Consider the following 14,023-nt stretch of genomic DNA (forward strand, 5'->3'; position numbering starts at 1 on the left):
GCTTGATAAGCTTTATAAAACCCATTTTCATTTTTGATTTGATCAGAAAATTCATTTTTTCGAAAAATTTGTTTCACTTCCGGTTTCGACCGGAAGTGACGGATTTTTATTTCCAGCCTTATTGCACATGTAAATTGCCAAATTCATAATCAGAGACAATTTCAAGACTCTATCTTAAAGCGTTTTTGAGAAATGTCGCGGACAAAATGACTTTTTTTAAAGTTTAAAAATGACGTAACGTCAAAACGGAAGTGACGTTGTTATGGAAACTTTAACATCATTGAGGCATTATAATTGCACATAATCCCTGAAAGTTTCATTTCAATAAGTTGAAAACTTTTTGAGTTATGAAGCCGAAAAGGAGTCAGAAAAAAAAGAAAAAGAAAAAAAATAATAATAACTAGAGCAAAGCTCGTTGCAAAGCAACGAGTGGGTCTTCCGTCAATGTCGGAAGTAAAGCTGGAAGTTCCTGTAAGAAGCAGAGCTCTTAAACCAACAACAAGAGTAAAAGAAAAAAATGAAAAAAAATCGAATTATTCCTGGTACGACTTAATAAAATACGAATGATTTTAAGTACGACTTAACAAAAACCTTTCCGATTTTAAGAACGACTTAACAAAAAAAATCCGAATGTTTTTTAGTACGACTTAGCAATTATTTTTGGTACGAGTTAATTTTACTTTGAACATTACGCTATTTTTTAAACCAAGGACGCGGAAAGAAAATTTCCGGAAAAATCAATTTTTAAACCCCGATATCTCTATAATGCATCTTCCGATTTTTAAACGGATTTCAGTTTCGTATTCAGCATGACCAACTCTACAAACCTCATAAACATTTGAAATTGAAACGAAAAATTCGAAAATTCGAAAATTTTAAAACACTTCCGGTTTGGACCGGAAGTGGCGGAAACTAAATTTCAGCCTTATGTCCAAATAAAAACGATCAATGCTTCAACACAGAAAATTCGAAGTCTTTATCTTTAAGCGTTTTTGAAAAACGCCCTGGACAAAATCACATTTTTAAAATTTAAAAATTGACGTAACGTAGAAACGGAAATGACGTTGTACTTAAAAAATTAACATCTTTTAGGGACAGTGATTTGCCATAATCCCTGAAAGTTTTATGTAAATCCGTTGAAAACTTTTTGAGATATTAAGCTTTAAAAAAGTCAGAAAAATAAAGAAAAAGAATAATAATAATAATAATAATAAAAAGAAACAATAGAATAACAAGAGGGTCTTCCGTTGGAAACGGAAGACCCTAAAAAGAAACCGAAGAATAACAAGAGGGTCTTCCGTTGAAAACGGAAGACCCTAACAAGACCGAATGTATTCTTTTAGGGGGGCTTAAAGATATGTATGATGAAATCAATGGCATTAAAGCAACAAATAAAGCTGTCAGGTGTTTAGGTATTTATATAGGACATGATAAAGAAGAATGTTACAATAAAAATTGGATGAAAATATATCACGACATGGAAAAGTTATTTGAATCATGGAAACGTAGAAAACTAACGGTGTTTGGTAAATCATGTATAATCAAAACATTAGCAACTTCAAAACTAGTTTATATTGCATCTATATTGTGTATACCAGATAAAGAATATATCTGTAAGGTCCAAAGACTCTTATTTAATTTCATATGGGACAAATCTGAAAGAATCAAACGAAATACCTTGATAGGCGATATAATAGATGGAGGTTTATCAATTATAGATATTGAAAGTAAGTTCAAGGCTCTAAAAGCAGCGTGGATACCGCGATTGTTATCTTCTAAGGGCACTCTATTTGAAATCCTTGAGAGTTTTATGGAAAAAGCTAATTTAAATCTTCATTACGTCTTACAGTTTTCTGAAACTAATTTAAATGCACTGGATAGAATAGGCAAACTTCCACTTTTCTACAAACAAATTCTAAGTTCATTTAACGAATGTAAACAAAGGTGTAACTTCGATAACATATCACCTAACGATATTTTAAAACAACCCATTTGGAATAATAACAACATAAAAATAAAAGGAGAAACATTATTTTTTAAAAACTGGGTCAACAGTAATATACTTTACTTAAAGGACTTAATAGATAATAACGGGAATATAAAAACACTACAAGTGCTTTCCACTATTATTAAGAGAAAGTCTAACTGGCTTTGTGAATATAAAACTTTATTATCAGTTATAAAACCATTGTGTAAAAAATATGATTTTACAAATGTTAAATATTTGAACATAAAAAATGAAGGGAAATTTCATTTTGCAACAGGGGTGTCATGCTTAAATAATAAAAAATGCCAATTCTTTTATAAAAACTTAATACACAAGAAATTTGTTAAGCCGTGTTATCAAACTAAACTTTCTCAAGAGTTTGCAATACCGATAAAGGATTCAAATCTATGGAAAAATATATACACGAGAAAAGTCAAAGATATAAATGACAATAAAATAGCTGAATTCAATTACAAAATGCTCCATAATATTCTCTGCAACAATGCATATTTAAGTAAATGTTTAAGGAACAAGGGGGATAACTGTAATATATGCAAAACAATTGAAAACACTAAACATTTATTATTTGAATGTAAAAATGTTGAACATATTTGGAGAAAATTAGGTTCCTTTTTATTATTCGACATAAAATGGAAACATATTATTCTAGGCTTTTATTTAGAACAAAACGACAAGATTGAGTCGTTGAATTTATTGATTTCTTTCATTGCTTATAAAATATATAAATACAAAATGTACTGTAGAATTGAATCTCTGCAAGAAACTGAAATAAATGTGTGTAAAAGTGTCAAAAATGCTCTTATTCAATATTCTTCTCTGTTACGTCTTATGAAATGTGACAAACAACGTCTTTTCTCAAAATTTGCTGATACATTGTGATATATACATGTACTTACACGTTTTTAATTTGTAATTAAGGTCTTCCGTTTCCAACGGAAGACCTTTCTATTATTGTGCGGGTTAAGATTATTCTTATTTTTCTTTTTTTTTTTTTTCTTCCTAGACGCGAACTTTGAGGCTTCATATCGTGCTCATTTCTGAACGGATTTTGCTCAAATTTTCAGGGCTAATGGACTTTACAAAACACTATCTTCATCAATTCATAAAAGTTAGAATTCCCTTTCCGTTAACGAGTTATTCCCCTTTTAAAATTTTTTAGGGCCTTTGGTTTCCAGACAAAGGCTCAGAGACTATGATAGCAGGGAATGGGAATCCAACGAATTTGAATAACAAAGACATTGAAGTTGTATACATCGGTTTTTGTTTTTGGATTACGTTCCTTATTTAGGAAAAGGTAGGGGGTCAAAAAACAGGATTCCAAAAAGTGCAAAAATTTAGACATATTTTCCTTTATATCTTTTTAACGAAAAATATTTTGTTAAGACATGTAGAATAAAAGTTGTGCAGAATATCAAGGGCTTTCATTTGACACCAATAAAAAAGGGCTGGCCCCTTAAATTAAGGGCCAATAGCCCCTAAAAGTTTTTGCTTAATAACTCAAAAACGGTTTGGATTTTGATATGGATGTCGCTGGAAAAGTTGTTTGTTGGGATCTCATAAAGGTCGTAACAATATTATTTTGTAAGTGATTTGTGTAGTATGGGTGTAAAAAGCTTTACATGTTGACATGTACCTGTTTTCATTTGACAAGTTAACGAAAGTCTTTGTGCGTACAACTGGCATAAAGTTGTCGCAGAAAGTATGCTGGTTTATACAGGAGGCATTAATTTATAAGAATTTTTTTTTGTTGGAGTACATGCTTTTTTTTTTTTAGGAATTTAAGTCATTGTTGTTAAGTTCTTATAGTGCACAATCATTAAAAACGGCAATTGGAAAACAAAACATTCTTTTTCTTTTCTTTTAAACCACAAAATATGGAATTAAAAAACTATGCATTACATTTTATTTATTAACTCCATGCATTTAAAATCTACCTTGAATCAGAGTTGTGTGTGTGTGCCATTACGTAAGCTCTCCCTCGCCCGCGGCCGAGAAAATCGGTCACCATGCTCGCGGCTGGACTTCCTAGCGGTCAGCGGTTATCTAATACACGAGAGTTGCGTCTCTCATATATGAGTTTATTTAGCCGCGAACTCAAGAATTGTTTTAGTTTTGATTACACAAAATCTTTTGTGGATTAAACGATTGGATGTCAAGTAAGAAATAGTTCATTTAATTAATAAAAGCAATGTCATTCTCTAAAGCAATAATAGACATAGATCAATTGTGGGGTTTAAGTTTAAAATATATAACTTCTATTTGATAGAGTAAGGTCATTATATTGCAAACTTTTCAAATCTTCCTTGGTTGTGAGCTGTGCGTTTCTGTGCGTTGTACCTTTACGAAATATATTCTTTGCCCACGGCCGAGGAGATCAGCGACGGCTGCATTACCTAGCGGTAAACGGTTATTTAATACACAAGATTCGCACACCGCGACTTACACTTACATGCATATGAACGTGTTTGAGTTAATATAGCCGTATATACAAGAACTGTTTCAATTTTATGTTATAAAAGTTTGTCCTCCTTGTATATATTTAATTAAATATTTGAGTGTAAATGAATATTAATGAACGATATTACTCCAAATCGGAAAAATCGTTAGACATAAACTAATGGTTGGTTTGTTTATGTAAACTACTTTAAAAACTGTACAATTAATGTTTTAAATCAACACCCCCCCCCCCCCCTCAAATATTAAACATTTACATTATGTAAATGATGATCATCCCTCGCACATGGCTGAGGAGATCCGGCGCGAGTGGATAAGTGATCCGCGGTCGGTTCGTGTTCTTCTACATGTACCCTATGACGCGTTTATGTTTCATATTTTGCACGGACACAACTATATTTTATTATGTTTTCAACTATTATATTGGTTTAAGATGAAAAGATAAATTTATTTTACTTGTACAGTTGATTAAGCATTGATTTATACGATAGCGTATAAGGTAGTTTAAAAATCAAATCAAATTATAATCAAAGTCCCATGTTACATGTTTGCGGTAGGTGCTAGCACGATAAAGGAATGCCCTGAATTGAGGTATTCGATGATTATTTTAAAAAATATTCACATGAGTTTAAACAACTTTAGATTAGATTCTATCGGTCACATATTAATCACTACTGTAGTTTCATTGTGGAAGCGAACTCATTGCTGCCCCCCCCCCCCCCCCCCCCACCTCCCGCCCCGCTGACAGGTGCTCGCGCTGGATTTTTTTTTTAATTGGAGAAAAGATAGCAAGATCTGTCGAAAATCATTTTTGGTGGTTTCTTATGTGTAACATTTTGTTTCACTTTCCCATCCGTTTGTTTATTCGGCCAGTCTGTGTTAATTCAATTGCCGCATGCGACCGAGAATCTTGTGTCGCTTCAGCGCACACAGCTCAGAACATTTATAGCCCCAGGTCATCAATTGTTATGTAATTGAGTAACAGTTGGAAGGGTGATTTTACTACATAAAATAATAAAATCATAATATAATCTATTTGAATTGAGTACCATGCGTATAGATTCCCATAATAATTTAATTTTTTATTACCTTTCTATGTTTACATTTAATTTTGTTCAAATAATTAATAAATTTTCTATCATTGTGTGCTTCATCAAATACGTATTCCGATTACCTTGAAGTCATTAATTTTCCATTGGCTTTTGACAAAAGAGAGACGCCTGACCATCCAATGAAAACAAATACACAGAGTTTGATTGACAGGTTTAGCCAGATGCAGGTCTCACCCGATGTCCGAGGTTATGTGTGCTGCTTGTACACAGCCGAATGGTCTCAGTAAGAGTTATCGATGTAAATAGATAATAAAAATACATGCTTATCAAAACATGATAGTGCAAGTTAAAGTTGATTTAGGTTTGTTCCAATAGAAATCATGTTTCGCTAACTGTATTTAATATTTTTTATGTATAGCGAATTTTAATATTGTTTCAGTACTGAAACATCGCATGAAAACGTTAAATACACATGTAATTATCTGTTACTAGTCGTCTTTTAATATAATTATATACCTTTCTTTTGTTTGTTAAAAATTCGCTCAATTTTGTTAAAGTAATGTAAAACACGGGCGCCATTTTGAAACAATTAACTTGTCAGAGAGTTCCGAATGAAATCTGATGAACGTTTCACACGGTTCTCGCACGCTTTGCTCGAAACGATTTACACGCTTTGCCCGAAACTCTAAACGGTTTACATGAAACTCTAAAAGGTTTACACGAAACGTTTCTCGCACGTAGGCCGCACGCTTTTTTGGTGTAGTAGTACGTTTTAGGGTCTGTAAATTTTGTCAGCACGCAATTCTAAACTTGCACATAGTCTTCAAAAAATTAGAAATATTTTAATTTAGAAGTTATCTTTGAGAAAGGTTTACGTGTTTTGTAGGCGGGTTCAGTTTAAAAAAGAAATACAATTCCTGACATGAATCATGAGTACATACTGTTTATAACAATGCTTGCTACCCTTGAAAATTAAACTCGCCATTAAACATCTCACTTTTTAAAGAATGTTTGAAACGATTACATGAACTCTGCTCGACAAATAGTTTTCCTAAAATATTTTCTTCCTTTTTTTGTTTCAAAACACGTTTTATATACAGGCTTTCAATCACAACAATTTTTTATAACAAAAGCAGAACTGAAAGTATAGTCATTATAATCGTTTGACACCATATAACATATATTTTCAACTCGCAGCAACAACGGAAGACCTACTCGGGGCTTTGCCACGAGCTCTGCTCTAGTTCTATAAAGTATTTAGCTACTTTGAGAAAACAGTCTCATGTAGCATCGTCCACTGGGGAGTGTTTGGACTTTTTGTGTTGTAAGGACCCTGGTGGACCATAATTATCAAATAGTATCAGAGTACTTCTATATTATACATATGCTTATGCAATGCAATTGGTTGTTAAAATACAATTTATCCAATTTATGTATATTCATTGTTTGAAAACAAAATATATTCGACTTAATGTACAAGATATCTATGTATTAATCGTCAAATCTAGATTTATGTTTTCCTAACTTATTCCTGTATTGTTTATGAATTATTGTTATCTGTATAAAAACTGAATAATAAATATTATAAAAAAAAAAAAAAAAAGTAATCAGACAGACTGCACTTAATCTAGAATTTTATGCCATTAACATAATAATCAGACAGATTACACCAATTCTAGAACGGTACTATCACAGCTTGTGAAGTAGCGGCTCAAACTCAAATTACTCAATTATCGAAAATTACTGAATCCTCACCGAATGTCAGTGAGCGTAGCCTGCAATAAAATGGCTGATCGTGACATGTAAATGCCATGTAAACTAAAATAATGTGAAATTTGGATCCAGACAAACACATCTGCAGAGTTAGATTCGGTTGTTTATGTGAACTAAATGAATTGTACTTTAACATTTGTAAAGAATATCCCTCACTTTATAGCACTGCTTGATGCATGACACCTGAGCAAGTCTGCTTTATTTGACAAAAAATGAATGTTATAAAACAGGATAAGTCAAATTTTCATAAGCTTGGGAGGATCCAAGAATGAATGTATGAACAATGGCCTAAGCAAACCGAAGAAAAAGTATGACAAAGATTCGTCAATAGTATTCTGTGTTGGCCTAGTTTCTTTATGGAAGTTGTTAATGTTATAAAAAATGTTGCCACCATCCCAAAAAATCAAACAATGGAAAATAAATATCTACAGTTTGAGACTGATACGGGTAAATGTTTGATATTATAGAAACATGTGGACTACACAGCAGTCTTGATTTGACTGAACTTGTACCGCTGGTGAAAACAAATATGTCATCATAGGAAGCAGTGAAATTCGACAAACGACGGTTTTATTTTTAAAAATAGATATTGTTACAAGTATATAGAATATCATTTTAAATCCATAGCCTGGTTATAGAACATGGTATTTTATTATACTTTCATGTTAAATACTGAAATCTGATTGGTTTAGACGCAGTTGATAATCCGTTCTATTACCCGCAGCGTTAGCAACACACTTAGCAACGGGTAACACAACGAATTGTTACATGCGCGTAAACTATGCGCGTACGGTTCGCCAAAGAATTCACGTCATTTATATATAAAAGTACAAACGTTTTCTGTAAAATTAAGACATTTAGTATAACAAAATAAATAGTGCCTGTTTAGGAGGGTAAGAGTTGAAATTGACACCCTTCGAAAACCATTGTCAACCTCCGCTTCGCGTCGGTTGTTTTCTCGGGGTGTCAATTTCATTTCTTACCCTCCTAAACAGGCACTATTTATATAGAGGTACTCTTTCAAATATCAGTCGCAACGCGTTTGACTTTAATTAACATTTCAATCACTGCGATGAAATAAATGTGCTTTGATGTTTGAAGCCCTGCAGACAAGTAAGACGACAGATATAAATAGATATGATTACCTTTCTTGTTCTTGTCAAAGTCGTGTTCGACTTGTATCAGATTATGGCAAACATCGAACCCGACACAGATTCCGGAGATCAAATCCAGGAGCAGTAGAACACACAGAGCGTGGACCCGGGTCATGATGGCGGAGACTCTCTGAAGACTGAGTGGACGCCCTAGTGTTTACTGTGACTGTGCGTGCCCTACGGCCGGGCGATTTGTGGACACACCCTCTCACTGCGCCGGGGCTAATGCACGATAGTTGAATGGGAGCGACGTCACCTTTGAAATAGTGACATTTCGAAATCGTTGAATATTCTGAATTATGACTAAAATTTGAAGCTCTTTTAATTAATCTCGTTAAACTTTCCTCACAAGGTTTCATATAAAACATGACAAGCATGTAATTCAATGTCGACTGACAAAATTCAAGCCTATTCAAAAAGTGATCAAGACACTAAAACTGTAAAAAAAACAACAACAAAAACCCCATAAAGCAAACTTAAGGGTACATCATCTATAACATTTGAATAAGTGGAACAAGCACACATTTGTTGAACATAAACTGCTTACCATATCATGGGGAAGATGGTTGTTCCTTACAGATCCTCACTATATGTGTGTGAGATCATACAAGGATTACGACTGTAGGCAGGTTGTCACACTGTCAAAGCTAATTATACACTTCACTGCCTGTCACAATGCAGCATATCTAACGCAGTTCCAAAACAATTGTGGCTAGCAGTTTCCAAATTAGAGTTCAAATTTAATGACAAGATTTGACATATTTCATAACTTATTTCTTTTCTCAAAAAACCATGTTCACATTCAATGCTAAATTCCATGGAAACTGTTCTTGTAGATAAGAAACATTTGAAGGGCGGAGTTAACACTGTGCAACAACTGTTTTGTGGATTGAGGTCTGAAGCAGAACAACACAGCACATCGTCTTTAACGACTCAATGGCCACAAGATAAACGAAGTCCAAGATATACTACTGTTTACTAGGTGTATATATATATATATATATATATATATATATATATATATATATATATATATATATATATATATATATATATATATATATATATATATATATACACACACACACACACACACACACACACACACACACACACACATACACACAAGAAAAATATCAAGCATTTAATTTCAATTGTCTTTTATTATCCAAACACAATTGCACAAACATTCATTAGACAAATGTTACCAAACAAACATGGTCTCCAAGACTTGCATTCACGTATTCTTTAATGTGAATTGGTGACACATAATAAATATTCCCGAAAAGACGAAAACGAAAAATAAAATAAAATACATATCTATCAAATCAATAAATAAAGTTAATAATAAATTAATAAAACGATGGATTTCTGTAGCCTCGACCGTGCCCTTTGACCCCGGATTAAGGGGCCGGATTAACTGCCGTTGATCATGTAGTACTGAAGCAGGGACAGGAGGAACTCGTACTGCCGCTGTCTCTCGGCTTTGTCTTCTGATGGCTTCTCGTTCAAATTGAAATTATACAGAGAGTTTGGGCTATTAAACGGGTTGTACCTGGAATCCTGACCCTTGGAAGCAAACGGATTTCTGTAAACCTGATTATCGGGCACCTGTTCGTTATGCACAGGTGGGGCCTGGGTGGTGGTCTGGGTGGAGGGGCAAGGCTTTGTTGGATCGTTAGCGTCCACATACGTGGAATAACAACCGTCCTTCTTTTCGATGCATCCCTCAACGTGAAATACCCCGGCGTTGTTTCCAAATCTTACAAAATTAAAAACAAATATCAATAAAATATGCACTTATTTACGTTCATTAACCCTTAGTCATTTAAAAAAAAAACATTAGAATGTTAAATTCATTATGATAAAAAAAAGTTATATAGACAGTGGTTTCACAAAGCCTTCATTAAAATGCCCCGATAAACTAAGTCTTATATAATAGAGGTATGGATACATTAATATTAAGACAATTTTAGTTCTGTGAATTGTACCTACCCACAGCATTGTAGTCCACTATCTGAGCAGCTACAGTCCTGACAGGTTTTTTCGTCGCGGTAGCTCTGCCGATAAGGAACCCGGATGGAGTCCTTGTAAAGACAGTCTAATGACACTGCAAAAATAATAAAAAGCAAATGAATAATGATATAAAAATAACTTGCAAAAAACCGTAGAAAAAATTCGATCATCGAAAAACAAAGAGATGTTCTTGTGTCCGTCACATAAACGAAAGTTCGTTATCAGTATAAATGCTCGTAACCTTAGATGACCCTTACTTTTCTTTCCAGGAATGGCCAAAGTTTCCTGTGGAATAAATTGACACCATCCACGAACCAACTCAGGAATTAGCAGTGACATCAAAATCACAGTTACAGAGCTGTACATGTTGTCTTGTTGGAATTTCTCACGCAGAGATTTAGAATTACAGAAAATGTTATCTTCAGCAGCTGACAATGCAGTCAGAGAGCGAGCGCCGGTCGTTAGCGAAGGCTGAGTGAGAGAGAAGTGTTTGTGGATACAGCCCCGGCTGTCAGTATATATACCTGTGGAGCAATATTGTTTGTGAAATGATTAATCACCGAAATTCTAATTAATTCACAAGATTTCAGCTTAGATATAAATAACTTCATAAGACGTTATGAAAAAATATGACATGCTCTCATTTGTCAAAATGGTTTTTGATTTTTAAATTGTTGTGGTCGTGTGTCGTAGGAATATGTTTCCTGTGTCTGCCTGGGGTTAATGGAGAGCTTGTGCGATAGTTGTGTGTTACGTATCCACGCTCAAGGAAGAGATTCCAACGATTATCATTTAATCATTGTATGACATAGTCGTCGGAGCTTATTAATGCACAATAATCTGCGTCGGAGTCCAACCACAAGTTGCTAATCTTAAGAAAAAAAGGAGATTGTCTAGCGCCATCAATATGTTATATAGATCATTTCTTTTATGTATCACAAGAGAGGGGAGAAAGAATATGAGAATTTTAACTAACAAACATATGAGAAATCTAATCTACAAAAATATGAGAATTTTAACTAACAAACATATGAGAAATCTAATCTACAAAAATATGAGAATTTTAACTAACAAACAATTATGAAAAATCTAATCTACAAAAATATGAGAATTTTAACAAATGAAAATATGAGAACTTAAACTATCAGTCTCAATCTAACTTTTAGCGGTTTAATTATGCATAGATAAATGAACATGTAAACATGACGTATTTTCAGATATTACGTAAACGAAACTGGTCGTCTGCTCCGAGAGGATGATCAGAAAACCAACAGCTGATAGCGTTAAACTTTGTGGCCTCGCGGCGAGCGTGCAACACAAAGGTGTGAAATGTACGTACAAGGTGGCCGAGGTTCAGACCTATTGTCAGGTAAACATAGGTAAGTACAGGTATCCACAGGTAAACAGGGGAGCGGGGCCGTTATTGGGACTGTGTGTTGTAAACATTCTCATTAGATCTCAAATCTTTTTGCAGCACAAATACATGTAGTTACATTGATTTCTAACCAATTTAATGTATTCGAATACTTGGTAATAATAAGTGATGTCATTGGATCTGAAAGCTCAAGATCATATATTGTTTTTTTTTCTTTAAGTCTTTTGATCACGATATAAATAGAAATGGCGCAAAGGGAGGATTTCCTTCAAAACAAACTAAATACAGCATACTAATTTCGTGTTTCCTTCCATGCGACCCCTTTCTATATAAGTACATGTATATACAGTTAATCTTCAAGCTGCAGTGTTTTTCTACATACACTGTATATTGTAGAGTCGTCCCTTTCTTCCAATGAATTTGTTATTAATCTAATATCCCGTACACCCTCCCCTTGCAGAGTTTCAGATTAAATAATCCACTAATGAATTGAGTCATTTTTTTTTAAAAAATAAGAACATTTCATCCATACACATTTCTTTTCAGTTAGAATTTGTAACCAATTCTTAAAACCTGAATACATCATTTGGGCAAAAAAACTTTATTGGTATTGAAAGGGTAAACTTATCATTGACCGATGAAATTGAATCAAAAGCTACTAATTATATAAAAAGCAAATATTTACTAGGAACATTTGAGGACAACTGTCAATATATATAATTTTTCTTTGTCGTAACCGGTTTGTACACTTATAAAAGTGCAATTAAATTTATACAAGCTGTTAATAATAGAAAAACTTAACATATAAATAGCTTCATTCTTTTCAATATATCAAAACGCTTGTTTAATTGTATCGATAAATTATGTTTGATATTTTATTTAAAATATAACGTATATTTGTTGATCTTCATTTATTTAATTGATTAATTATATTTAGACAAAAAAATCTATAAATGGTATTTAGCACTTTAGTTTAAAACAGACATTACAGATTTTAATTAATTATCAGATAATTGATTCCAGTAAAGTGCAGTGTTTCCCGTTAATAATTTAAGTTTCATTAATTTTTTATCGCTTTTTTTTAATGAAATACAGAGAAAGTACCTTCACGTAAAACATAATGAAAACCATTTTTCTTTATGTATAAATACATATATAATGCACTATAACATAATTCAGTGTATATTTGCAAGAAATAAAAAAAAAATATTATACATGTATGTAATTGACTGTCGGTTAAAGCTGTAGAGCTTGTGAATTTTGATTTTGAAAAACTTTCAATGCTCCGAGATGTTCCGGATGTTGTCAAAATCCCCTCGATTTTCACGGTGACTGATCGATGATCTATAAACAATCAATAGAGCGCTATTGTCTTTTCTGATCGGAAGTAAACGACACTTGTGAATTAGCTGATACCTGTGGTCAGCATTCCGGGATTAAAATGTCTGCAGTCATACTATACAACAGAGTACTGTTACAAATGGTGCGACCAGGGAAATTCCAAAAATCAACATAATGACGTCATACGTGCATCGCTTTTTTATAGTTCAGTGAAAGCATAAATTAATTACTGGTTTATAATTTCTAAATCATAAGATATTCAAAAGACATTTGACGGAGAATACGAAATAAAGAAAGTTTTATGAATGTGTCAAATAATTGCATAACCAAAAAAAACGAGATGTGATAAAACGGAATGGGAATTGGTCATAAAGAGAAAGACGCACACATTCAGATTTCTTCGGTATAAAAGTTAATTTATTCTAGTGAAATGTTAATAAAGACTGAATTTTTTCCCCGGGGGAGGGAGAGGGGTAGGGGTAGTGGGTTGTTACATTTACCGAGATCGTGTATATTTCTGTATACACGTAAGTTATATACGGCTTGTAAACATAGCTACAGTGTACTTCGCTTACAGAAAAAAATATGTATGTACCATGAATATGTACAGGTGAATGTATTCAACAATTAATATTTATATAACTTGCCATTACTTATTTTATTTAAATACATGTATCATGATAACAAATGATGATATAAGCAATCTATTGACGTTGATTTTTTTTTCGAGTTGCTTTCGAAAACATTAAAACTTTTAGATTTGACACAATTGTTTAACACAATTCAAGAAGAAAAGGACAGTAATACGGGGTAAAAAGGCACAAGAACTAGACAAAATGTTGTTTTTTCT

General features: G+C 33.1%; 2 protein-coding genes across 2 annotated transcripts in view; both read right to left on the reverse strand.

Annotated features, from left to right (window-relative positions):
• LOC128190496 (uncharacterized) overlaps positions 1–9,139 on the reverse strand; it is a 33,262-nt gene extending 24,123 nt beyond the window's left edge. Inside the window, exons 1-2 of the mRNA XM_052862570.1 lie at positions 8,989–9,139; positions 8,433–8,697 (exon numbers count right to left, since the gene is read on the reverse strand). Of these exons, the coding sequence (XP_052718530.1) occupies positions 8,433–8,556 (124 nt within the window). The 5' untranslated portion in view covers positions 8,557–8,697; positions 8,989–9,139. The remainder of the gene's footprint in view (positions 1–8,432; positions 8,698–8,988) is intronic.
• Positions 9,140–9,584: 445 nt separating this feature from the next.
• LOC128189377 (uncharacterized) lies at positions 9,585–10,948 on the reverse strand. Its single transcript, XM_052860963.1, has 3 exons — positions 10,715–10,948; positions 10,437–10,551; positions 9,585–10,203 (listed from the first exon to the last, which is right to left on the reverse strand). The coding sequence occupies exons 1-3, from the start codon at positions 10,821–10,823 to the stop codon at positions 9,858–9,860; spliced, it is 570 nt and encodes a 189-aa protein (XP_052716923.1). The 5' UTR covers positions 10,824–10,948; the 3' UTR covers positions 9,585–9,857.
• Positions 10,949–14,023: the final 3,075 nt, after the last annotated feature.

This window comes from Crassostrea angulata, chromosome 6, assembly GCF_025612915.1.
Source record: "Crassostrea angulata isolate pt1a10 chromosome 6, ASM2561291v2, whole genome shotgun sequence".
NCBI lineage: Eukaryota > Metazoa > Mollusca > Bivalvia > Ostreida > Ostreidae > Magallana > Magallana angulata.

Bases quoted from the DNA above. Each gene is read 5' to 3' on its own strand.
- LOC128189377 (XM_052860963.1), bottom strand. From the start codon at position 10,823: ATGTACAGCTCTGTAACTGTGATTTTGATGTCACTGCTAATTCCTGAG. The intron at 10,552-10,714 runs GTAAGGGTCATC...TTATTTTTGCAG, and splicing joins GGCCATTCCTGGAAAGAAAA to TGTCATTAGACTGTCTTTAC. The intron at 10,204-10,436 runs GTAGGTACAATT...TAATTTTGTAAG, and splicing joins AGTGGACTACAATGCTGTGG to ATTTGGAAACAACGCCGGGG.